General features: G+C 41.6%; 1 protein-coding gene across 4 annotated transcripts in view; it reads left to right on the forward strand.

Moving 5' to 3' along the window:
• The window catches only part of Ptprr (protein tyrosine phosphatase receptor type R), a 250012-nt gene that overhangs the window by 143436 nt on the left and 78784 nt on the right, over positions 1–27792 (forward strand). For all 4 annotated transcript variants that reach the window (XM_021174212.3, XM_021174213.3, XM_029482860.2 and 1 more), the window contains 4 exons: positions 1198–1311; positions 2850–3005; positions 9900–10010; positions 22113–22381. In XM_021174212.3, the coding sequence (XP_021029871.1) occupies positions 1198–1311; positions 2850–3005; positions 9900–10010; positions 22113–22381 (650 nt within the window). The remainder of the gene's footprint in view (positions 1–1197; positions 1312–2849; positions 3006–9899; positions 10011–22112; positions 22382–27792) is intronic.

The following is a 27792-nucleotide window of genomic DNA, read 5'->3' on the forward strand; positions in this document are numbered from 1 at the left end:
CATCCTCTGCTACATATGTAGCTGGAGCCATGGATCCCTCCATGTGTACTCTTTGGTTGGTGGTTTAGACCCTGGGAGCTCTCGGGGATCTGAATGGTTGATATTGTTGTTCTTCCTATGGAGTTGCAAACCCCTTCAGCTCCTTCAGTCCTTCCCCTAACTCTTCTATTAGGGTCCCCGGGCTCAGTTCAATGGTTGGCTGTGAGTATGGGACATGTTCTCTGTCTCTGTCTCTGTCTGTCTCTGTCTGTCTCTGTCTGTCTCTGTCTGTCTCTGTCTCTCTGTCTCTGTCTCTGTCTCTCTCTGTCTCTGTCTCTGTCTCTGTGTGTGTGTGTGTGTGTGTGTGTGTGTGTACCACTTTTGTGTAGGTGCCTGTGGAGTCCCCTGGGGCTGGAGTTATAAGTGGTTATGCGCTGCTGAATCAGGTGCTGAGAACTGAACTCAGGTCCTCTGGGAAGACAGGAACCGTGGTTATCTGCAGAGTCAATTGTCGAACTTCACCATCCAGTTTTGAAAACACAGGGAACTACTTCCTGGTTTGCGCTACTGGCTTAGGCTGTTACTACTGTCACAATTTGATTTGTAATTCTGGAACGTTTTACTGTCTAGACTTGCTAGGAGTTGTTTTCCTAAACGTGGAATGAGCACTGTTTGCCTTAGATCAAGTCACTAGTATCGCTGGCTTTGCTACCAGCATAAACACATACTGCACCTCATCTATTTGCCTGGCATTGGCAGCAGATCTCTATATAGAGAAACTTGTAGCTTCAGCCTTATGGGACTTGTACAGCATCCTTCTCGGTGGCTATGTGTGAACATGAATTAAACATATCCTTCGGTTTACATAGCTGAAATAGGCTTGTCCACGAACATCAAAAGGAAAGCAAAATAGATTAGGCCACATTGCAATGGAACTCCTTTTCAAAAATTTTTTAAAAAATGATCATTTTCTTGTGTTTTTAAATAACTAGACAAATTGCTCTATTACATGATTTGCCATCTTTTAACTAATACCATTTGAAATCTCACATAAAGAATGTCTACAGTTCTATTTATATCAAAATTAGCACTCAAGCTGTGAACTTATTAAGACACTCCCCCAAAACTGGTGTGGCCAGTTATTAATGATAAACTGGCTATCTGAATCTCAATATTCACTTGCTTTTGTAACTTTTTTTTTCTGTCTCTGTTTTCCAGACACTGCAAATGGATATAACCAAGCTGAACATAACCCTGCTTCGGATCTTCCGCCAAGGAGTAGCTGCAGCCCTGGGACTCTTACCTCAGCAAGTGCACATTAACCGGCTCATTGTAAGAGTTTACCTTTCCTAGTCTCAGAACTCAAGCTCCATCTCCATTATCAAAGGCTCCAAGCTATGGTTCCACGACGGATAATCCAAATCTACCACAGGAACTATTTTTGTAAATAAAGTTTTATTGAAACAAGCCAGGTCCGCTCATTCACATGTTGTGTGTGACTGCTTTTATGCATACAGGGGCAAAACTAAGTTGTTATAGCAAACAGATTGGCCCATAAAGCCTAAGGAATTTAGTCTGGCCCCTTACAGAAAATATTTTATTCACCTTGTCATAATTCAATATCAGCTCCCCCAATAAGTATGAAAAAGGACTAGATCACATGTTCTGGCATCTTGACAGAACTCCCAAAATACTGTCCAGGAAAGTGGAACATTCTCTACCAGGTTTCCAGACTCTGTTTACTAAAGCTCTTTCAAGCTTATCAATAAAATGAATGTTGAATGCACAAAACAAAAACCTATGTATGGATAAAGAAGAGTTGGCCCTTACCCCACATATCTCATGGAATACCAAGAAAAAAACTTAAGATTGACATTTGAGGTGGGAATGAGGAGAACTTAAGGGATGGAGGGATCTGCTCTGAAGTAACTCCTGACCTTTCACCTAGTCACCCGAATAGTCTGGGAACCTGGAGGTCGGGAGTTGCATATTCTCATCTGCACTGAAGATTGCTATAACCCCTATGGATAAAATGGGTAATTTAAATCAAATTACTTTTCTTTTTATTCTTTCAAGACAGGGTTTCTCTGGGTAGTACAGGCAGTCTTGGAATTCACTCTGTAGACCAGGGTGGCTTCGAACTCAAATGCTGGGGTTAAGGCATGTACCACCATGCCCAGCATGAATTTTATTTGTTCATTTTTTTAAAAAAGCTATTTGTCTAAGGCTCACATGACAGATACCTTGAAACACAGCTTTAGAGATGGCTCCCCAGTTTGAGAGCACTCACTGCTCTTAGAGAGGAGCTGTCTTTGGTTCTGAGCACCCACATGATAGTCACAGCTGCCTAGGACTCCAGTTCCGGAGGACGCAAGGTCATCTTCCGAGCTCCACAGGCTCCAACACACATGTGGTTCACAATAGTGTATACACAATGCACACATACACATGCATATGAGCACACACCACACACATATATAGTAAATATCTAATATGTATAAACTATTTAAATGAAAATATATAAAATAACTTAAATAATATATTAAGTACTAACTCATTGGACCTTAAACTAGATGTGTCAGCATAATTATCCAGGAAGCACCTGAGAAATATAGGTTAAGTTGGCACACAGCTATAATGCTAGCATTTAGGAGGAAGCTGAGGCAGGAGGATGTGGAGACCAGGGTCAGCCTGGACACCATCTCTGAAATTAATGGTAATATATATAGGAAAAATTAATATACATCACTCCCTTAAATGACTTCGAAGGCTCTAGGAACCTGACTTTAATGTTGGTGAAGAACAGGCGAAAATTTTACCCAACTCTTGAAAGATGTCTTCATCTTACCCAAATGGTGTGTTCTCACTAGGAAAAGAAGAACCAGGTTGAGTTGTTTGTGTCTCCCGGAAACCGGAAACCAGGAGAGCCACAGGCCCTGCAGGCTGAGGAAGTACTGCGTTCGCTTAATGTGGATGGTTTGCATCAGAGTTTACCACAGTTTGGAATTACAGACGTCTCCCCTGAGGTATGTCCTTGCATGCAACAGTTCAAAAAAAAAAAAAAAAAAAAAAAAAAAACCGCAGTTAGCACCACATGCTAATCCAAACTGTGAGGCTTTGAGAGGGAAACCCTTAGGTGTGTGTGGATTTTAAAACAGCAATCTCCCTAAAAGTCAGAATCCAGTCCACTTCCGCTTCTGTTTTCCCTAAGAAAATTCACTTTTCACTTTTTGTGTTAAAGTTTCACTATTTATCACTTGATTCTTGAAACTGTTGTGATCTTGTAATTATTTTTTCAGTAAACTGTTTACAAGAAAGAACATTTAGATAGGTTCGTCACTTGAAACTGAGTCGTCAACAAAACAAAAACTCCACTCTGTTTTTTTTTTCCTTTCACATCACCTTCATTGTCAAAATAGTCACAAAATACTCATTTCTCCATGATTTGGAATTATATGAAGTAGGCCTTTTCCTATGTGTAAGAAGGCCAGATATTTTCTATATGGGATTTTGTAAATTTGACACTTAAAAGGGGTGTCTCTACTATCACTTCCATTTTTCCTACACAGTGAATAACCCTCTCCGTCTCTCTATCACCCTCTCCAGTGACTGACCCTCTCCAGTGACTAACCCTCTCCATCACCCTCTCCAGTGACTGACCCTCTCCATCACCCTCTCCAGTGACTGACCCTCTCCATCACCCTCTCCAGTGACTGACCCTCTCCATCACCCTCTCCAGTGACTGACCCTCTCCATCACCCTCTCCAGTGACTGACCCTCTCCATCACCCTCTCCATCACCCTCTCCAGTGACTGACCCTCTCCATCACCCTCTCCAGTGACTGACCCTCTCCATCTCTCCTAGCAAACTCAAACTCACCAGAATCACCAGCATCCTAAATAGACACCGCTCCGTTCGCAAATTCACGGGGTTCCATTCCGTTCACAAATTCATGGGGTTCCATTCCGTTCACAAATTCACAGGATTTGGCTTTAAGGGAAAACAGGTATAAACAGAAAGTAGAGTACACAGAAATTAAGAAACTGCCTCAAAGTGACTCAAGAGTGAGGTATAAACTAACACTTACATGTGTGTGTTAGGCTCTGGGTTCAGTCCCCAGTACTGGAAGAAAAAGAGGAAAAAAAGGAGGAATGATGGAAGGGAGAGGAGGAGAGAGGGAGGGAAGAAGGGAGGGACAGATAAAGGGAGAGGCAAGGAGGAGGAAGTAAGGAAGAAGAGAGAGGAAGAGAAGGAGGGAAGAAGGGAAAAGGAAGGGACGGAGGGAGGGAGGGAAGAGAGAGAGACAGAGACAGAGGGAGTATAACTGTCTGGATGGGACACCCCTGAAATACCAGACGCTGACACTCAGGAGGCAGAGGCTGGAGGGTCATGATTTCAAAGGCTGACTGACCTACATAGAGAGTTCCAGGCAAGCCTGAGCTACTGCTTCCAAAGGAAACAAAGCAAACGCTATTCGATTCGCTGCCTGGGTCATTCCTCTTTCCTGTAAGTTACTTTGCCCTTCATGTCAGCAAATCCATAGGCCTTATATTAAAATTGTTCGTGCTCAACCGTTTGAATCTTGCTCAGACCATTTTGTTCTGTGGGGATTTTTCTCTTTCCACAGTATTAACCACCCTGAGCCTTAGATTCTTCGTATTCAAAATGGATCTAGCCCTTCTCTAATTGACGTGACATATCGATTAATTTTTTAATGTATGTGAGGTTCATCAGATTTTGTTTGCACCAAACAAAACAAATGTGATTTCAACCCAGATGACTTGAGCATTGAGAATGCACAGTCCTTTGATGTCCTCAGAAGATTGAATCCAGGACACCAACACACACCAAAATCGTCAGATGCTCAAATTTCCTATATAAAGCTATATCTGAGTATACTCTAGGGACACACTCCCATATGCTTATATTACTCATAATACATGATATTAATGTTATTAAAATATGAAGAGTTGCTAAAAATATTGTTTAGGAAATAGTGGCGAGAAAGTGTATAGGTGAACTGAAGATGAATTTTCTCCACTAATATTTTCTATCCCCAGTTGGCTGAATTACCAGGTGCAGAAGGCATAGCTAGGAGGACAAACTATCTGTCACTCCTGAATCAAGACAGTCACCCTCTGCTCATGACTTTTGCTTTTGTCTCCTGCCCTGCCCCTCTCCTTCCTACACAAAACATGTTTCTTCCTTTTGCTATCAGAGAAACGTTCTTCAATGTAAACCTAATTTTATGATTCTTTGGTCTCAAATACAATAGAATGCAGTCCAGATTTCTTAATGTGCTGCGTGGTCCTCCAGGTGACTGGGCTTTGTCACTGCTGAGTGGCTGCTTCTTAGCTTATGTTGGAGCAATTCTAAATGTGTTAGTTATCACGACCCCTAATCACATCCCTCCATGCTTGCCATCTGGTCTCTCCATACTCCTCTTGGCTTTCATTAGCCTGTTCAGTGGCAGAGCCTTCCATTGTCCCTTCAAGAACTAGGGGGCTCCAAGCAACATGTTTCCACTGAGCTAAGAGCAAGAACACCCTGTGTTGTGTTCTCTCTGCACTATAGGTCCCTTGATGGCACATGCCACATCCTTTTCTCTTTGCTACTTTATCCTGCAGCCCGATGGACACAGCGTGAAAAGCTGACTCAGCAAGTAGTGAAGCGCCATGCTTAGTCCTACCTTACGTTAAGAAAAAATGAGTAATCGAGCCAACAAATCTGGAGCCTGATTTTTACATTAATAGAACAACACTCAGAGATGGCAAAGGGATATAAGCAGATGCAAGGATCTCAGCAAGAATGTTAGGCCCACTATCCAAACAGAATTATTTAAAATACATATTGTAATTAAAATATAGACATTGCCAGGCAGTGGTGATGCACACCTTTAATCTCAGTTCCAGGGCACTCAGGGATACGATAGGAATATGTTTTAACGGTTGCATGCTTAGGGGTCTCCCATCACATAACTGTAGTGAAGGAGTAGTCTATGCAGACCGCCCATAAGAAAGCCATTGGTTCACAGCAGATAACAAAGCCCACCCTAAACTTTAATATCAAGTGTATTTAGTGACCAAAATAGGATGTTTGCCCATAAGTTGGTTGGAATATAAAATCTAGAACCTATCTAACCTGCACAGTACTCAGAATAAGAGCTCACTGAGTGTTTGAGTTGGCTGTTAAGGGGTCTTTCATCGAGGTGAGATGGGCTGTTTGAACCTTTGGTTCACGCACAGCTCTGGAAGGCCCTGTCCTGGAACTCTAAGTGTAACAAGGAGAAAGCCAAGGCAGAATGTGTCCGCAGTGTGCAGGACCCAGTGCCTGCGTCACTTCCAGCCTACAGGGCACTGCAGAAATAGTGAGAGACAGTTGTCTAATGCTACCGGGGGCACTTCTGTAAGTGTTCCTGTCTTTAGTCTTCCCCCTGTGGTTAAGGCTTATATAACTGCTTATGCCTTAACCCTGCCTCACCTTGGAATCCTCAAATATACCTTACTGTGGCAGAATAGCCATTAAGGGGTGTAAGGGGACATGGCACACCAGGTTCTGGGCTATCTCTTACATCCATTGCTGAATTTCACAATGATGTTTCAAAGCATCGATTCCTGGATTTAATTGTTACATTATTTTCATGTAACAGTGTGGCTTTGCCACTCTTTCCTAATGTTCCTGATTTTTTTTAAATGACTCAGAAAACAAAGAAAAATACCAAATAGAGAATCACCTTTGTTCATCATCTGTCTCCAGTCCAAGTTTCTTGGGGGAAAGAGATCTTTTGTTTCTTTTCTGGGGTGAAGAGTCTTTAAGACAGCCTCTTACTCCGGAACCAGCCGTCCTGAGATTTATGAAACTGAAACCTTAAGTCCCACATTAACACCGAACCAATTATTTAGGTTTTTATGGTTGTCCATGAACAAAATTCTCCAGCTTCATAATTACTATATTTCAAAGGAGGAAGCTACCTTCTTTAAATAGCAGGCTGCCAAATTGAATGATTCCTGAGGAAAATTGATACAAACAGAAAAAAAAAATCATACAATATAAAATATGACCCATAATTTCTGAGTTGGATGATTACTCCTTCAAAACTTGCAAACACTAACCAGCAAGCGAGTGTGAAGCGTTCCCAGCCTAGCCTGCATTGCTGAGGGCATATATACCTACCATTGGGGTTAACATAGCCTAGATCATTCGGATCAAGTGCTTGCACTGTGCCTACTGTGATGGAAAGCAGCACTCACCCTGCAAAGCCATCCTGTTGTGAGATGAATTGCATTCGTTTGCAGCCCTCAAGTGAACCGGACCATTTATAACATTTCCGTTTCATTTCTCGGCTCTCCACCTGTCCCTAAGAGGTAGGCCTCCCCAGCTCCCTGTATCTTCTTTATCTTCCCTGATATAAGGAGTTGGAAAGAAAATGGGGAAGAAAAAAAAAACCCAAAGCATGAAAGAGTGAAGGGGGCTGGGGGAGAGATGGTAGAGGAACAGGCAGAACCAACTTCATGACATCGAGTTATAAAACAGCTAGAGAGGCCATCGTCATATAGAATGGAAATGTCTTGATTTTTAAATAATAAAACACACCAGCTGCTTTTAACTATACCTACGTGACAGGGCAAAACAGCACAGCCATGAAATAAGTCATAAAGATGGTACACTGGCATTAACTTGACCTGGCCTGGGAGTCTGTGACTTATTGAACCCGCAGCCCCTGACAAAATCTAAACACCACTGGGTTAACCCTATGCAGAGGTTAGATTGGTCATTAGTGTGTATTGCAATCTTTTGATGTGTGGGCTCTTGAAGACCGCAAACTTTTCCTTTATTACCCTGCCCTTCTCAGGCTGTTTAGATCTCTGAACCGATATAGCAGGGCTCAGCAGGAGCAGCGTGACTCAGAAGGAAATCTGTTTACCAGGAACGTGCAGTGACTAAGTTCTAGTTCAAAACAAGAGCCCTTTTAGCTGGGGGTGGGGTGGGCTATGGGAGGGTGCTGGCATGATGCTGCCGACATCGTTGCTTCACTTAAAAAAGAAAACTCAGAACAGGTCTGCCTTCCATGGAAGGCGGCATTTTTATGCTCTAGAGAACCATAGAAGTATAGAAGGAGAGTGGATCCAATCACAACCTCTTCTTTAAATTTGACACAAGTTTAAGCTCAGATCTTTATGCTTAAATATGACAAATGCCTGCTGCCTGCGTGAAGGCTTAACTAGTTTGCTTTTGTAACAAACAATGAATGCCATTGGCTTGCCTGGGGGGGAAAGAAAAAAACAACTTTCAATCCCATTCTCCGGTTCCTACAACAGTTTTCTTTTCTATTAGCTTCTAGCTGTGTTTACAGACAAACTGGAACAAAAAGGAAAAAAATTGGCCTAGCTGTTTTCAAAGAAGTGAAAAAAGAGATTGTCACGGGAACCCAGTATTTCCAGCAAAGTACTCTTACTAGTCGCATCTCCAGTTGAGTGCTAACTGATTCTCTGTCGTTCAAAGGATGTACATAAATTATTTCCTTTATCTGTGCATCTGTCTAGAAAAGGCAAGAGGTAGTCGCGCATAAATTCGTCTCTCTCTCCCAATGATTTGTAGCATCAAAATTGAACTCCCAGTTTCCTTACTCATCTTTGACTGCAGAGATGAAAATTTCCAGAAAGTAGTTTTTAAGGTTAACATTTTTATCTAATTGGAAAATGACAGGTACACTTTTTAACCTTAGAAATAACTAGAAATGGTCTCAAAAATGTAAGCACCTGGAATCTAGGTTTAATTTGAGGCTTGCTTAGTCTTTGGGGCTAATTAATCGTCAAGGATAGACACGTGCTCTCCCTAAGGATTGTAGAATGGTCCTATTGAGTGAGTGAAAACAGTTTGCTTGATACAAACTTTGTTTGTCCTACTCAGAAACCACCTAGGTTTTTCAAGGTGATATTTCTTTACCTATAAATCTACAATATCATCAACTTATAAAACATTCCCATATCTCGGCATCCTGGCCCATCCGTGCCCATGATGCCAGCACCTAAGAGGCTAAGGGAAGAGAATTAATTACCTTGAGTCCCAGGCCAGCCTGGGCTATGTAAGGAGAGAGTGTAAAACAGAAAATAATAAGAGTTCTGAAGCATCCATCCTGTTCTGTTCTGAGGAATGAGTAACGTTGGACCAAGAAACAGTCACATCTTATTTATATATCTTGTCTAGCTCCACTCCCAAAGCACGGAGTAAAAGCAGTAAAAATTAAAACATGAGTCCTACTCATGTTCTTACCATTTATTACTAAATAATTCTGACCCTGCGGGTGTTCCCTGTCACTCCAAATAAAACATAATATCCTGGTAATTTCTACATGCGATGCTGCTGTTAGGTTTTGACAAAGGAAGTTCCATGTAAGGAGGGAAATGATCCCGATAAAAAGAAGAAAAGTGAACAGGAGTGGTCCCAGCCTCGAGGCTTGTTTACTAAACCATCGCGAGCTTTTCGTTCGCACCTGTTTCGCTTCTGTTTAAAACTAAGGAGCAGCGAGCGCTGCAAGACAGCGTGGACGTGGGAGGGGACTCAGAGTACAGAGAGCTTTGGTAACAGTTCCTCAGCACAGAAAAGCACAGAGCTCCCTCACCTGTGAACCAGGTAGTTTCCAGGAGAGGCTGTGTGGGACCTGGAGGAAGGCAAGAACTCAGGATCCTGTCCCCAAAGCCCACCCTACCCTTACAGGATCTCCTGACATCGAGGACAGCTGTCCATCCATCCGTGTCTGAGCAGTTAGGGCAGCAGCTGTGGCAGCGCTGGGTGGAGGTGTGTTTTACTACACCGAGTGGAATCGGGCTAAAAAAAAAAAAACTATGTTGACAGTCTGATAAGAGCTTGTTTCCCCAGGCTCTCCTTTAACCCCGGGCTTTCTGTTTTGCTTTCGAAAGAAAAATGTTTTACAAGGGCAGCATGAAGCGGACAAGATCTGGAGCAAAGAAGGATTTTACGCTGTCGTCATCTTCCTCAGCATCTTTATCATCATAGTAACCTGTTTGATGGTAAGTTGGCTTCTTTGTGTATCTTGTCCTTTGTGGGGCCCACTGCTTAACAATGTTAGCTATTTTGCCCTCTTGAATGAATGTTGAAAAGACTACAGAGCCAGGCTATAATCGTGTTAGGCTTGGGACCGTTTCTTTGTGGCAGCAGACGATTGATTGCTAAATGAGGTGTGTGTGGACGTGCGGAAGTGTGGGTGCTGCGCCTCACGAGGAGGCTGCAGCTGCACTGAAGTGTTTAGGATCTAGACCAACCCCTGAGTGAAGATTTAAACGGTGATTTACTGAGGTCACTATAACCCTTAATGTCACTGAAGTCTCAAGTGCACACTTTGAGGCTGACTTTATTTCTTCTCTTATGTCATCTTTATGGGACACAGGGAAAAAAAATTTTTTTTTGAAGAAGTACATCTTTGAGGCAAGCTTTCTCTCCAAGGAATGGTTTATTTCCTTATTTTTAAACAGCCTTGAAGGTATTCTAAGAAATATTCAGCACTAAAGGAAGTGAGTATAGCCATTCACTGCTACCTCATTTCCAGTTGAATGAATAATATATAGGAGTAAAAGTAAACGTTCCAATTGTTCTGCAGGTCTCGACACAACCAACAAAGCATAGTCCTGATTGTAAAAAGTAGAGCCCAAAATAAGCCCAACCCTCTAAATTAAGCCAAGTTTTGTATTGAACAAGTTAATAGTTAACTTTCAAGTGGAATGAGGGGTTTTTTTGTTGTTATTATTACTATTCTTTTTTTTTTTAATCTGTGATGTAGTTTGAAGTTTACAAATGGGTTTAATATCTTTTCCTGTGTATTATGTTCATTTTATTTTGCATACTTTAGGAAATGCTTCCTGTTTTGTTTTACACGTTCCCCCAAAAGACAATACCCATGATTCTGTCTACAGTCAACAATGTTGCCAGGCGTTTTGTGTCAAATGCTTTGCTGTGTTGTTTGCATGGGTGCTCTTCCTTCTGGAAGCAATGCCAAAGAGATTGAGACTGGGTCTATGAGGTCAGAGAGGCTCAGCTGAGCTCAACTTGGCAGACACCAATAAGGTCACAAACAGAGTGAAGAAGAGCACGTGCCCAAGATCTCAAGTTATAAGAAACCGCAAGGCATTCTAAGAGTCCCATCAGAACAGATTCAAAGATATCTCCTTTGGATCAGAAACTGAACTTCTAAAAATTGTGACCTGGTAATCAAGACTGTCATTTAAGAACTAAGTTTAAAAGAGATTTTATATCTTAAGTGATGGATATTAAAGAAAATATTTTTAATGAAAAGGAGTGAAAGGTTTGTGGAAATTGTAGAGACCTCTGACTAACTTTTTTTTTTTCATTTTTAAAAACTAATGATAGTAAGATACTTAAGAGACAATGTTAAATAAAGAAGGTATATATTACACTTGCATACAAATATATGTCATAATTTGGGTTAAAATATATAAAATTACAAAACATTAAAAATAAGCATAGGAAAATACCAATAGTGCTACATAGGGTAAAGTTATAGGATTTATGTAAATATTTCCCCAAAATTTAATTAATTAATTAATTGATTAATTTTTATATGTTTTTATTAGATATTGTCTTTTTTTTATATTTCAAATTTTATCCCCTTTCCTCATTTCCCATTGGAAACACCCCCTATCCCTTCGCCCCTCCCCCTGATCACTAACCCACCCACTCCACTTCCATGTCCTGGCATTCCCCTACACTGGGGCATTGAGCCTCCACAAGGCCAAGGGTCTCTCCTCACACTGATGTCCCCCAAGGCCATCATCTGCTACATATGTGGCTGGAGCTTAAGTTAGGAGCAGAAACTGAAGGAAAGGCCATCCAGAGACTGTCCCAGCTGGGGATCCATCCCATATACAGTCACCAAACCCAGACACTATTGTGGATGCCAACAAGTGCTTGCTGACAGGAGCTTGATATAGCTGTCTCCTGAGAGGCTCTGCCAGAGCCTGACAAATACAGAAGTGGAGGTTCACAGCCATCCATTGGACTGAGCACTGGGTCCCCAATGGAGGAGCTAGAGAAAGGACCCAAGGAGCTGAAGGGGTTTATAGTCCCATAGAACGAACAACAATATGAACCAAACAGTACCCCCAAAGCTCCCAGGGACTAAACCACCAACCAAAGAGTACGCAAGGAGGGACTCTTGAGTACTTTTTCAAAGGGTTTAGTTCCTTCTCCTGGCTGATTGCACTTTAAGATATGTGATCCTTCCTTCTTCAGCACAGGAAAATCTCAAGTTCTCTCCTCTGTCTTGTTAGTCCTAACTAGGATTTATTCTCTTGCACAGATTAAAGGGATGAATGAGCTAAGAGTATAGCTCAACAGAAGGCTTGCTTAGAGCTTATCAGTTCCCATGTTTGATCCTCATCACGACAAGGAGAAAAAGAGGAATTCTAGAACAGTAAGGAAAAAAGAGCAGAAAGTGATAAATAAACAGACTGTTTGGAGGATTAATGAGTAAAATTCAGAAGAGAAAGGCAAGAATGAAAGAGAAAGGTGAGAAGCCAGTTCATAAGCAGGCCTTGGATACTAAAGGGCAGAAAAAGTATAGGGTTTGCTATTGGCAGGTAAGATAGGTTTCAGATTCAGTGACTGTAATTGAAATATAATGTCCAGATATCCCACAGACTGAGTACAATCATGCACTGGTCTCAGACTAAAGGACCAATAGTGGTCCTACCCTCAACTTCTTGGGACCAAGGCCAACTCCTCTTCTAATATTAGCAAAGCATCTGTGTCAACGTCACAAGCCTGAAAAAGTATGTTCTGATGTTACTAGAACGAATCAAGAAAAGAATGTTTCAAAGGTGTGGATGGTGGTGTCAGGCCTGTTGTGGATTCATCCGCACAGTCAAGCAACATGTTCATAGGCGACATATTCATGCAGAGGACCCAGTGTGGGAATGAAGAGGATGAGGCACAAAAGTCCCTGTTCTCTGATGCTTTAATGATGGAGAGAAATATGGACGAAGGCTAACATGTTTTAAATATCAAACAGCGAACATACTGTGTGAGCCCATCGACATGTCATCCCGAGAAACACATTAAGATATTAGAATGATCCCTGGCTGTCAGGTCATGGTGGACAGAGAGGCTATTGTGTGGAGAATATAGATTTTTAGGGCAATGAACTTCTTCTGCATTCCGATGACTGCATGGCTTTAGGAATTCATCAAGTGTGTAAAATGTTCGTCACTAAGGGTGATCTCATCTACACTGTGGCAGAGTCAATACTATCAATACTGCTTCTTCCTTTATTACAAACGTACTCTACCAAAGCAAGCTATTCATGAGGCAGGCATGGCTGGGAACTCTGTACTTTCCCCACAGTTTTTCCATAAGCATCAACAGTCACATCATACCTTTGTTCAGTACTAAATTGTGATCAGGACCACAAAGAAGATAGCATAGTAGTGCTTGCGAAGGCAGAATAGTCAGGCATCTGATAGATACACACATGCGTGGGATGTGCATGTCGGACAGAGAAGACAGTGGTAGAATGGTGTGGGGATGAGGCAGATTTAGACTGTCAGGTTCAACAGGGAAATGGAAACAATGTCCATGCAGATGATGCGAGTGTGCTTAGAAGTTCAGTTTCTGATTACGCACATGGTTGTGGTAAAAGGGAGTTGAACTGGAGAAGTGGAGAGGAGCAGGCATAGAAGACAGAGTGCTGTGTGACATACAAGGAACGGGATTCACAGGGTCTGATGACCAGGGAATGGAAAATACTAAATGCCCTCTATGTCATCTGGATTGTTTACCAAGCCATGGGGTCCCCTCTCTAGGGAAGAGCATGTTAAGGGGTGGAGAATAAAGATGGAAACAAGAACACTTGACTGTGTGCAAGTGATTACTATGAATGAATGACAGAAATAGGTTGATTGATTTCAAACATCGCCTTAAATTTTACCATATTGGCGATCACTAAAAGAGGAACAGAGGAACTACAGTGCTAAGGAAGAGATTGATATTCATGGAGAAATAATACTCTCTAACAGGATTAAGGCGAAGCTAAATTTATCTGATATGATTTGCCACAGCTCACATTTAGAGACACATCAAATATGATTCTCTAAGATCAACTCAACTTCCTAAATCCAAACACTTCTGATAATTATATTAAATTATTTTTTGTCAGGATCTCTTAGTATTGGTTAGACAGGATGTATTTTGTGCCGAAGTAGACTGAGACACACTTTCTAATTCTCAAATGCACAATACAACTGTTTCCTGCACTTTTGTTGACTCCATGGCAAAGAAAAAGCTATAATTCAGAATGATCCTATGGTGCCATTAATTATATTTATGGAATATCAAGTGCCATTATTTTTGCCTGTTCTTCTTATATTTATTGCATTGACATAAAAATCAGGTGATTTTATCATGGCATTGTATAGGTAAATTGTTGTCATGAAAGGTTACATCTGCTATATAATACTAGCATAAAACTTGGCAAGGTTTTTTTTTTTTAATATGGCATATTGTTTAGTTTCCTTAAAATACAGAAAAAGTAATATTTATTGCCAGACATAAAATTAGACAAGCATGACATTTTCAAATGTGTGACTTATTTAGCACTTCTCAAATGTGAACGGGGAGTGGGCGGACTGCTGGCACATAGACAAATAGAATTTTCCAAGAAAAAGTGTGTGGGCAACTTCGACTCCATTCAGTCTGTTTTTGATAAAGGAAATACATTACTGAGAAGAATTAGTTCTTGAACTTGGGTGCATAATAGAAAGTACACCCTTTCTCATCTAAATTAAACCTTCCAATGTACGTACAGGTTTATTAAAAGGTGTAAACATATTCATAAAATGTACATAGACACACCTAGTGGCCAGACTGCTTCTGGAAAGCAATTTGAGAAACCACAAACAGTCGCTAGCATGTAAACGTGCTGGCATGGTGAACCCACAGAAGCGCCATCCAGGTATGAAGTAGAAGGATTCTCTAGTCATGCTCTGGCACCTATGGTGGGGACTACTCTGTTAGACCCCTGGGCTCTGAACATCATGCAGTGTGTTCATCCCAAAAGTGAGCATAAAGAGCTTTGTTTTCTCTAACCTGTTATGTGCAATCTCTATGGATAAGGTAGATAGACCCAGATAGACTTAGCTGATATGATTGACTAAGACACCATTGCCAAAGTACACCTGTAGCTCAAATTATTCTGTTTATTAATTACGTAATGTGTAACCCCTTTACTCATAGTAATAAAATAATAATGATGATGATAACAATAATAATAATCCACTTCTTCTGTATATATCACACTTGCTCATCCTAAACTTACTAAGCAGGACACAAAACAATGCTTTACGTTTCTATCTTTACTGATGAGCCAACCAGAATTCAGAAGAGTCAGCGGCTTGACCCATAGCAAACAGTGCATGGATACGTGTGGGAGGAAGGGAAGGGCAGGAGGGATTGGAATTGGAAGTCAAGAGCACCTGGGTTGGATGTCTGCACTTACTTCCATGGCTCTGCTGGATCCCATATGGGAGTCAAGCGTGGTTATCTTTATTCCTCTCAGTCATTCTGCAGACTTCTCTTCTAGCCACAGATAGATCTAGGAACATATGAGTATTCCTGTGTTTATCAGACAGACTCCACCCAGGCAAGCTGATAAGCATATGTTATTCCATGCATGTGTGCAGAGGACACACCCTTTTGCACCTTAGACCCTTGTACCGGACATAAGCTTACACATCAGCCTCCTAGAAACCTCCAAGCTCCTTGGAACACTGTCATGTTCCACACCTGCACCTCCAGTCTTATTTCCGGGATATATTAAGAATGTTCATGACAGTAAAAGAATAAACTCTCTCATAACTTACCATAAAACACAGAACAGAACACCATCTATTAGGGCCATCATTTTTTAAATTAGAATGCCCCTTATTCCAAACACACTGCTTTCTGTTACTCACGAGACTTTTAAAAATGAAAATTGTAACTGCAAAAATGTTTCAAGGGGGCTTTGTTTAACTTCCTCTCATTTCTGTGTTCCTTGGGTCTCGCCGTTGCCATTTTCTATCCCCCATACAAAAATTTAGCTTTTACAGCTCCTCTTACTCAATATTCCTTTCCTTTCTCCTCCCTCAAATGATCAGATTAGTCTAATGCATCCCAACACTCCAACACAAGCTCGAGGGGCGGAGCGGGGTGGGGGATGGGGGGGAGAGAAGGGAAAGTCTTAGCTTGTCATTGCTCTGCTAGAATTTAAGAATGAGTCTTTTAAAACAAAGGGAATTTTCATAGCAAAAGGACATATACAAATGTATGTGTGAAGATCCAAACTGTGCAGAGAAGTCTCTGACACACACTTCCGGAAGCTCTGGGTCAGAAAGGAGAATGTGTGTAGTTGAAAGAAACCATAGTTGAAATGATCACATGCCTAGGATTTAGGAGATGTGGACTCTAGACTTTATAGCCAGTGTTCTGTAAGTGATTTGACTGCCTCGGCTTCACTGTGAAACAGAGATGTTGTACCAGGTGAGTCTTAGATCCCTTATCGATTCCTTACTGTAGGGCTGCCCAACAATATCAAGGGCTGGCTGTTCTGATGGGCTGAGGTGGGTGGCCTTTCCTGTGCATTGCTGAGTGTTTGCCAGCAACCTAGCCGGACCCTGACCCATTATCTTCCCCCAAAGTTTCTCTAGATGTTGTCATATACCCTCTACAGGACAAAATTCCTACTAAGCATTTGAAGACCCCTGCTTTGTAGCTAAAAACCTATGAACACTGCCCTAGTGCCGGATAGCAACCTCATCTTCCTCCACACCTCTTATCCATCAGTCCGGTGTTTTGAGTATTTTTAAGTGCCATATTTACTTATATTAAGCATTTTCCAGATTCTAATTTTTTTCCTATTTAGTACTGTAGAGATCAGCTCATAGGCAGACTACACTGAGACGGGTTAAAAGCCAGAGGTGGAATCGATTATGATTATAGAATATGTGGCAACATTTCTCTATTGAACTGTCTGCATCAGAGGAGGACTTTAGACCAGATCTTGATTATATTAATGTAGTCATAATGTGACATGTCAAGAATAATTGAGAGCACCTGTACCTGGCATTTGGTTCATGGGAGAATATTTCTCCAAAATGAAAACATAAACAAGTAAGCAAATATCCGAACGTACATGTTATAGTCCTATGTGGAAAACTTAAATTATAAAATATACACATCACTCCTTGTGTGAAATTGGTCCTAGCTGTATAGATGCCTTTATTTCTTCATTCAGAAAATGCCTTATTTGCAACTTAAAAATAATATCCCAATTCAAATAATATTGATTGATCTTTCGGTAGACTCATCTGGCACAATGTCTCTGTTTCACAGTGAAGCTGGAGCAGTCAAATCACTTACAGAATCACTGGCTATAAAGTCTAGAGTACAGTAAGCTTCCCATATATGTGCACAGTTGGTGGTGTCAAACTGTGGCTTTTGTTTCTGTAGAATGGTGGGTGGCAAGATATATGGAAGCTGCAAATAAGCAGAAAGGTAAAGATATCAGGCACTACACACAAGATAAAGATACTCCCCTGCAACATCGTTTTTTTTTTTTTTTCCTAGAGCTCCAAGAAAGCACAGTACACCTATCTGAAAGTAATCATTATAAAGGAAAGCAGCTCGACTCTTAAGTTTTGACAGCTGTCTTCCCCTTGTGCAGTAATATTTGTTGTGGAAATGTCCCCACTGAAGTAGGTTGTCCCTGTTTGTTTGTTTGTTTGTTTGGATTTCCGTGCAGTGTAACCCAAGTTGGCCTTGAATCCTACAACATCCCCATTCCATGTGCCAAGACCAGGAGCACATATCATTGTTCTGAAAAATAATCTAAGATTTCATTTTTCCCTTGCTAAAGATTATAGTTTCCAGGTTATAATAAAATAAGCATTAAAAAAGGATTTGTCTTAATTTCCCAGCAGAACAATGTACGATGTCTCCTTCTAGTTATTCCTGATTTGTCCATAGTTTTTTTTTTTTTTCTTTAAGGAAAGAAAAAAATCCATAAAAGCATATCCTTAAAACTGTTGGTTCTGAAACCTTTATCTCATTCCTTTTTTTAATAAATCTTTTTTTAGAATTATGTATTTATTTTTATGTATATATGAGTACACTGTAGCTGTCTTCAGACACACCAGAAGAGGGCATCGAATCCCATTACAGATGGTTGTGAGCCACCATGTGGTTGCTGGGAATTGAACTCAGGACCTCTGGAAGAGCAGTCAGTGCTTTTAACCACTGAGCCATCTCTCCAGCCCCCTTTCTCTTATTCTTATCTAATTCTTGATTTAAAGACTGATCTATTAGTTTTATGTAGATTCATGCCTATATTGAGTTTATGTGTACTGCGTGCATGCAGGATCCTGCTGAGGCCAGACGAGGGTGACAGATTCCATAGAGCTGAAGTTATAGGCAATCGGTAGTCCCCATATCGGTGCTGGGAATCAAACCCAGGCCCTCTGCAAGATCAGCAAGTGCACTAACCACTGAGCAATCTCCCCTGACAATTTTGTCTGTTTCTTCTGCTCAACACCACAAGTAGCCTCTAATTCTGTCCTATGTACCACTAAGCATGCTATCTGTACTGTCAATTCTATTCCTGATTGCTTGTGAAGAAGATTTACAGCTTGCCAATAAGTATTCAGTTCAGTCAGTCCAAAGGGCATTTCATTTCTTTTTAATTTTTTAAATATGTATACATGTATACAACAAACTATGATCATATTCAAGGAGATTGATCTCTCTCTCTCTCTCTTTGATAGTTCACTTTAGATTTAATTTCATTCTGATCTGTTTTTATACATATATGTTGTTAAACAGACTCTTCTTCGATGTTATTCTGAGAATCCCTGAGAAATATTTTTAATATTCTAAAATAAAATTTCAAAAGTGTTTATTTTGTACTTTTAGATGAATGCATACATATGGCCACATATGCGCAGAGAGAGAGAGCTTAAATTATCCAGAAGATTTAAATTATAGAAATAAGTAGACCTTTTTTTTTCAAAAGAACTTTGAAAAGACAAGGAAGATATAGTGTATTTCATGATTAGCTAGAGGGATGCTGACTAGAAAGAGCCAGGAAATAGTTCTCCTAAACTCATGTCTGCTCAGCTGACGGAGCCTAGAAATTAAACTATGGAGTCAATGTCTTGAGGCATCCTGGATGCTGGGTGCTGTTACCTTCATAACTGCAGATGGTGACTTGTCACCACTCCATCCACATGAATTAGCTCATCAAACCACACCTGACAACAAAATAGCAAAAATATTAGGACATCTGGCTTTTGTCAGAGTTGGGACAGCAGAGCCAGCATCAAGTAAACAAGAAAAATGCTTACGGTTCTGGAGGGAAATGGGGGCTTTAGAAATGACGGTGGGAAATGCAAAAGAACACAGGTAGAGAGAGAATATTGGGGTCACAGGGCACAGCAGGGAAAGATGGGAGGGATCAGCCAATCTGAAGACACTGTCTAGACACTGTATAGATGCTCTCTAAGCTAATGGCTATCCCACCAGGCTCATTCTTTTAAAAGCTTAAAAGTGAGAGAAGGCCCAGTGCAGAAAAGTACAACCTGCTCTTCCAGAAGACCAGGGTTCAATTCTCAGCACCCACATGGTGGTTCACAACCATCTATAACTCCAGTTCCATGGAATCCAGCATTCTATTCTGGCCTCCGTAGGCACCAGCCATGTACATAGCCATGTGTACACAGATGCACATTCAGGCAAAACACCAACAACCCATAAAACCCAGAAAGATACTTTTATCTTTCTCTTTGATGAATGCCCCACGTTGCTGCTTTGCCTAGTATTTAACAGATTCTCAAGTTGATGTATGACTAATGACTTGTTTACCAAGATAAGAGTGGACTGCTAATAGAGTAACTACTCTTTTATTAATATTTTACAAGTCTTGCTTTCTTGCTATAAATGGATGCAGTTCTCTATCTCTGTAAGAATCGTAGGCCCATGTTTTATAGCTCTTCCTTCCAAAGGCCTCCCTTTTCAAGAAACTCCTATAATCCAACTGTCATCCGGCATCTTTGTAGAATGACTGCTAAAATTCCTTTTGGATCTATTCTTGAGGAACACATTCATGTGCACAGACTTTCAGGATGAATGTCCAACCCAACTGGAAATACCAGTCAAAGGCCATTGGCCTCTGCACCATCCCCACCTCCAGCCTATGCCTGCACTGAGCAGTTAGTGCTCTGCTGGGTGATGATTGACTGTGCTAGCTGATCTTTTTTTTTTTTCTTTTTTTTTTTATTACGTATTTTCCTCAATTACATTTCCAATGCTATCCCAAAAGTCCCCCATACCCTCCCCCCACTTCCCTACCCACCCATTCCCATTCTCTTGGCCCTGGCATTCCCCTGTATTGGGGCATATAAAGTTTGCAAGTCCAATGGGCCTCTCTTTCAGTGATGGCCGACTAGGCCATCTTTCCATACATATGCTGCTAGAGACAAGAGCTCCGGGGTACTGGTTAGTTCATATTGTTGTTCCACCTATAGGGTTGCAGATCCCTTTAGCTCCTTGGGTACTTTCTCTAGCTTCTCCATTGGGAGCCCTGTGATCCATCCTATAGCTGACTGTGGGCATCCACTTCTGTGTTTGGCCCCGGCATAGTTTCACAAGAGAGAGCTATATCTGGGTCCTTTCAGCAAAGTCTTGCTAGTGTATGCAATGGTGTCAGCATTTGGAAGCTGATTATGGGATGGATCCCTGGATATGGCAGTCTCTAGATGGTCCATCCTTTCATCACAGCTCCAAACTTTGTCTCTGTAACTCCTTCCATGGGTGTTTTGTTCCCACTTGTAAGAAGGGGCACAGTGTCCACACTTTGGTCTTCATTCTTCTTGAGTTTCATGCGTTTAGCAAATTGTATCTTATATCTTGGGTATCCTAAGTTTTGGGCTAATATCCACTTATCAGTGAATACATATTGTGTGAGTTCCTTTGTGATTGTGTTACCTCACTCAAGATGATGCCCTCCAGGTCCATCCATTTGGCTAGGAATTTCATAAATTCATTCTTTTTAATAGCTGAGTAGTACTCCATTGTGTAAATGTACCATGTTTTCTGTATCCATTCCTCTGTTGAGGGGCATCTGGGTTCTTTCCAGCTTCTGGCTATTATAAATAAGGCTGCTATGAACATAGTGGAACATGTGTCCTTCTTACCAGTTGGGACATCTTCTGGATATATGCCCAGGAGAGGTATTGCTGGATCCTCCGGTAGTACTATGACCAATTTTCTGAGGAACCACCAGACTGATTTCCAGAGTGGTTGTACAAGCTTGCAATCCCACCAACAATGGAGGAGTGTTCCTCTTTCTCTACATCCTCGCCAGCATCTGCTGTCACCTGAATTTTTGATCTTAGCCATTCTGACTGGTGTGAGGTGGAATCTCAGGGTTGTTTTGATTTGCATTTCCCTGATGATTAAGGATGTTGAACATTTTTTCAGGTGCTTCTCTGCCATTCGGTATTCCTCAGGTGAGAATTCTTTGTTCAGTTCTGAGCCCCATTTTTTTAATGGGGTTATTTGATTTTCTGGAGTCCACCTTCTTGAATTCTTTATATATATTGGATATTAGTCCCTTATCTGATTTAGGATAGGTAAAGATCCTTTCCCAATCTGTTGGTGGTCTTTTTGTCTTATTGATGGTGTCTTTTGCCTTGCAGAAGCTTTGCAGTTTCATGAGGTCCCATTTGTCAATTCTCCATCTTACAGCACAAGCCATTGCTATTCAATGATTTTTCCCCTGTGCCCATATCTTCAAGGCTTTATGTACCCAGCATATCCTTTGCAGGAAAATTATATCAATGCCACAAAACCCAAGAACTTATATTAGAGGCTGGGACTACTTTATCACTAAGGTTCACTTTGATGTGTCCTCTAAGGTGGGGGAGAGAAGACCCTATTCTGTGTGTCATCCAGGACACAAAAAACTCACAGAAGCCCTTATCTCTCTCTCTCTCTCTCTCTCTCTCTCTCTCTCTCTCTCTCTCTCTCTCTCTCTCTCTCTCTCTCTCTGTCTGTCTGTCTGTCTTTTGTAGATTATTTACAGGTTAAAAGAAAGGCTTCAGCTTTCCTTAAGACAAGATAAAGAGAAAAACCAGGAGATCCACCTATCACCCATTGCTCGGCAGCAAGCACAGTCGGAGGCCAAGACGACCCACAGCATGGTCCAGCCCGATCAGGCTCCAAAGGTGCTGAACGTGGTTGTGGACCCTCAAGGCCAATGCACTCCTGAGATTCGAAACAGCACCTCCACCTCTGTCTGCCCTTCTCCCTTCAGAATGAAGCCCATAGGACTCCAGGAGCGGTAAGAGCCTTGACTGAGATCGCATTGAAATACAGTGTGTGTGTGTTGCTTTGTTTCTGAAAAGTTTCCTCCAGCTAAAAAGGGTGAAAATGGAACCTACTGACCATGGGGCAGAACCATTCACCATGAGACGGGCCCCAGGAAGTAGGTTTCTTGTCACCCAAATGCGTCTCAATGTGCTTGGGAAAAACTTTCAGGGACATCTTTTTCTGTGGAGCTTGTGTAGACTCAAAGTCCATCTGCATCGATGGGGTGGTCTCTACCACCATTTGTTATCAGGAGCCACTAACCAGACATATAGAACTATCTCATTTAATTATGTTCAGACACGGTACAAGAGTTGCTAATAAATGCAAGTGTTTCCTTCAGATTCCCAAGCTGTTTGACATCATGTGCCATAAATTAACTCGTCTGAAGTTTCCTTTCTGCTTCCTTTAACCACAAGATTTATATATCAAAATCTATATTTTCGTTACCCTTACCTCTCTTTCAGACAAGCTTACCCCTGAGATGCACTTCCATTTAAAGCAAGTCCTGTGATGGGGGACAAAACTAGAATATGCAAAGTATATAATGAAGGGCTGGGTATTTTTTTTCTTCCAAATATTAATTTTTTCCATAGTGTTCTTATATAATTCTGTTATTTTCTGGTGGTACGTGGAATTGATCGTAGTGCTCCATGCATGTTATAGAAGTGACCTATCAGTGAGCTGTATTTCTGGCCACCCATGACAGATTTTATTTTTATTTTCAACATAGTTATGTTGTGCCCAGCATTGCACAAAAGGTGTGAGAACACACAAAGCCTAAAAGGAAACACATTTGGTTGTCTTTGTGTTTCGGTTCACATGTGTTCATTTTACTTTTCTTTCCAGTGACTTATCACCATGTCCTATGGAAACAGTCCTATTTCACATAAGGTTAAAGATACATGTATTCATTTAACTGGAGTCCACATTTGAGAAGAGAGAAAAGTCAAGTGGTATCTTACACATATTTGAGGCCAACATGGAAATGCTATTAGAAAAAGAAAGGCTAGAGCCTTATTCATAGTAAACAGCTCCCATATCCCCTGATCTGTAATTACAGCCGTCCCTGAATCCCCCACTCCCAATGCCTTCCCCTCTCAATGGAGGAATCTGTTCTCTCCACAAGTCTCCCTGTCCCTCCTAACCTAGGAGCATACTTCATCGAGTATTTGCTCTCTGTCCACCCTAAAAGTTAGTTTTCTTTTCTATCAAAGAACTTCCATCCCCTTAGGTCACACATTCTGTCCTCTTCATCTCTCACGTTCTTCTGATTAGTTGGTGCTCGATGGTCTAACTACCCAGTGCAAAACACCTGCTTCCAGTTTCTTCCTGTCTAGCATGAAAGGCAGGCTGCCCATCTCTTAACATCTCTCCTCTCGTCTACTAGCCATTGTTTGTACTGATTCTTGAGCGACCACGTTACCCAAGACTCTTCAGAGTCTCATTCTCTACCCCTCTGCCTCCTGTCTTCTCTGAACACAACCATTCCTCTTGCCAATGCTTATTCTTATAGAGATCCTGACCCATGCATGTCTCCTGGGGCATTGCTTAAAAACAAAAGAAGATGCTTAGCAACAGAACTCAAAACCTCCATCAAGGCATTTCTCTTTGTGAATCCTGAATCCTAGGAACCTGAAAACATCCTCAACCTCCTTCCTTCCCCTCTCATAGTAGATGTAAACATGTGAAGATCTGTCACCTTTCTCCTGGGAGCCTCTTCTTTCTAATCACATCACCACTGAGGATTCGGGGTTTCACAGTCCTCTTCACCAGTCACACTGACCCTCCCACCTCCTGCTCGGTTCTCCTCCAATCCATCCTCAGACATCTCAAGCAACAGTAGTCAAAAATACATTTGAATGCCCATTCTTTTCAAACACCTCAGTATCTCCACATTTCTTTTCTGGAAGAAATTGATAATTCCTCTACATGGAATATGACACACTCTCTGGCCTAACTTTTGCCAGCCTCTGTCCAACCTTATTTCCTGCTAAGTACCGATGCACATCCATCCAGCTGCTGTGGTGTTTTTCCAGGCCCAGTTCCAAACTCTTCCATGAAATAGTACTTGCCTAGGCTCCATCCCTCTTTCCCTATCTCTATTTGCTATTCAAAAGTACCACCCACCATCGCAGTAACAGTGAATCTGTGTCTGCAAATCAAGGAAATGGGAAATAGTTTTATTTCTCTGTTGCTCTCATTGAACTTTTGTTCTAAGGCCCTTCCACCTAAATGGCAGAAACTTGATCTCTGCCCCTTTCTGATTGACTCTACCTTGGCCCCCGTTGCTTGGGGATTTCATCTAGATTTTGAAAGGATCTTCCCAGTATGTAATGGAAGAGGCCCATCTGCCATGATACTATCCATCCAAACTGTCACTTGATAAAATATCCATTGCATCCTGTACCCTTATAAAGTCACCCACGGCTGTTACTACTTGTTCCTCTTTTCTATTCATGCAAGTTCATCTGTCTCTAGTGATGACTTCCTTTCATTCCCTCTCTTCCCCTTTCTAGACTGTATCCAACACATTCTGAGGTACCATCATATTCTCACTAGTGACGACTATACCTCGAGTGAAAATCTAGGAAACTTTATCCCAAGACTCCGTTCCTACAGCACCTTCTCCCAGTCACTTTTTCTCACGGTTCTACCAAGGGTCAAGGTCCCACTTCCCCAGGTCTCAGCCATGAAAGACAGTGTCTTGCCCATGCATGTGCTGCTCTCAAGTCATCCCAGCTAACACTTCTCCCTCCCCTGTGTCCATGGATTCTTTCTCTGGCTTCGTGAGTAAAAATCTCTACTAGTGTTGGTTTCGTCTTCCCTTCCTCTGGCCCCCACACATTCAGATGTGTTTTTCCACTAATGATTTGACCTTTGAAACTCAAAGACAGAGCCCATGTTTCTCTGCCTTCTGCTTTCACATTTCTTCCTTAAGCAGTAAAACACCAAACAGCTTGACAGCTTGAAAACAGGACCGGTCCAAAGGTGAGGGGCAGGGCTTGGAAAAGTGGGGAGAGAGTTCACGAGCCACTTCCTCTGGAGTGACTCACGGTCATTCCTCACGATGACTCCGTGCCTCGCCCATGGAACCCGACACTAACCCAGGAACTTCCCTTCTGCTCCCTTCTGCACTGGTCCAAAAATTGATGTGTATAGGTTGCCTACAGAACTCTTGTGTGTCTTGTCACTCTCCGTTAACTGACCTGCCAGAGCCAATAGACTCTGCACTTCCGGAGGACACACGTATTGTTTAATGATTGCTTTATCTCTTATAAAGAGAGTGTAATCTCTGGAGAGCAGGAACTCCCAGGAATGAATGAATTTTGTTTCTCTTCTGCTTCCCCTCCCACCTTTCTGCCTCGGTCTGTCTCTGCCAACATGATGCAGTGGGTCCCTTTAAGAGCGATAAAATATGGCTCCTGAACAGCATGCTGCCCAGTCACAACAGCTTTCTGACATTTCATCTTTAAGCCTTAACGTCTTGTGCTTATGTATCTTAAAATTGCCTTTTAGAAAGCCTCATGTTTTCCTTTCCAGGGCTTGGTCCTGACGTAAAGTAATACCCTCTTTATTACATGAAAGCCTGGCTATAAAACCATGAGATCATAAGGGCTGCCTTATGAATCAGCTGTCTCAAAAGACTCTTGGGTCATGCCAAATAAATCTCTCATCCTTGGTATCAGTAGTATAATTTTATTAAAATGTAAGTAAAATAAGATAGAGAGACTAGATGTACATGCCTAGATAAGTATGAAAGTATACACTGACAATTATGAAGATTGAAAATCCATACAATTTTAGACATGGTTATCTTATCTCTATTCCCAATTACCCCCAAATCATGTTGATTCTTCCTTCTCTACTTTCTCCTCCTTGATAGACTCCTTACCCTGGGCCTGGCTTGCCTTACTTCATCTTTTAACTGAATTTTTTGATTATAAAAATGCCATAACAATTCATCTACATTATATATCACCTGCGCATTGTATTTAAATACAATGTCTAAATCTATTTTTTTTCCTGTGTCTAAATCTAATTGTTTTCCCTCTTTTAAAATCATATTGTATTTTCTCCAGGCTTATCTTCCTAAAACATAGCCTACTATGGAAAAGTCCCCCAGTCACCTAGAAGACAAGACATCTTTGCCTGGAAGATCCTAGACAACCTAGTTCTTTTTCTCTCCAATTCTATTTGCTCCTGGCCCTAAAACACTCTGTCCCCTCCAGTCTCTTCTCAGGCCCCCTTCTTCCTGAAAACAAGGGACCCTGTGCAGACTGTAAAAGGCACATGGTTTGTCCAGTGGGACGACAAGAATCAGACCTATGATTGCCCCTTTGGGCTGCAGCGTGACTGGAGGCTGATTTTGAGTGCAGAAAATGAACAGACGACTTGGTGTGCTCACATTATTTTTTTTCCCCGTCTTGGTTTTCTATGAACAGTAGAATGCGAGAGAGACAACTATAGACAAGATGCAGTCTCTCTCCTAACCTACCCTCCCTATGATCAGTTAATGGGCCAGCAAGCCTATGGCATTAGCAGAGGCTTTCTTCTCTCAAACAAAAGCTGCCACAAGTGAATAGGTAGTTTTTAGGTTCTTTTTTTTTTTTAAGCATACTATAATGTGGTTTGTTTGATCTTCATCATAAGTGATGTGCCATCTTAGGATCATATGTGTCTCAGAACTTCAACCTAGATAATCCTGGAAGAGTACTGCCAGAGCCATAAAAATTTCCACAGTAACAAAAGCAATGAAAAAATGGCAATAAAATGATCCATCCATGATCTTCTCCCAAACTCAAGCCCAACTCCTTCATTTTATTATAATTTTCCCCCTGGGACAGTCAAATGCCCTAGCTTCTGTCCCCTCCTCCCCCTGGTGGATACATTTTGATAGGTAACAAATTTTTTAAAATGTTTAATCTTTCTCCTGTTGATCTCCCTCCTGGAGATATGAATAAAGATCGTGACTGAGCGAATGCCAGGGCATAAACTGTATTAAGAACTCTAGAATTGAAAGCCTGCATTCTTTAAATCAACCCCCTGCTGTGAGAGCAGAGTCAACTCTTGCACTCCCTATCCAATGGCAGTGAAATCTCAAATCTGCTCTGAGGTCAGAGGTAGGGCTTTGTGAAGGCTTAGCTTGAGACACAGATCCTTGTCCAGGTGGTTTGTGCACAGGATGCTCTAAGGAGAAGCCTAGCAGGGAAGCAGAGAAGCAGATCAGGGACGAGGACAAGCAAAGGGGGATTGGCTCATATACTCACTGTGACCACACAGGGAACCCTGGATCACCCATGGTCGCTCATGGACGGTTCTCACCTTCAGTGATATGAGCTTGATACCCATTCCCTCATACCACTGCAGGATGCCTGCAGATAT

This window comes from Mus caroli, unplaced genomic scaffold (assembly GCF_978045245.1).
Source record: "Mus caroli unplaced genomic scaffold, Mus_caroli_1 scaffold_9, whole genome shotgun sequence".
NCBI classification, from domain to species: domain Eukaryota; kingdom Metazoa; phylum Chordata; class Mammalia; order Rodentia; family Muridae; genus Mus; species Mus caroli.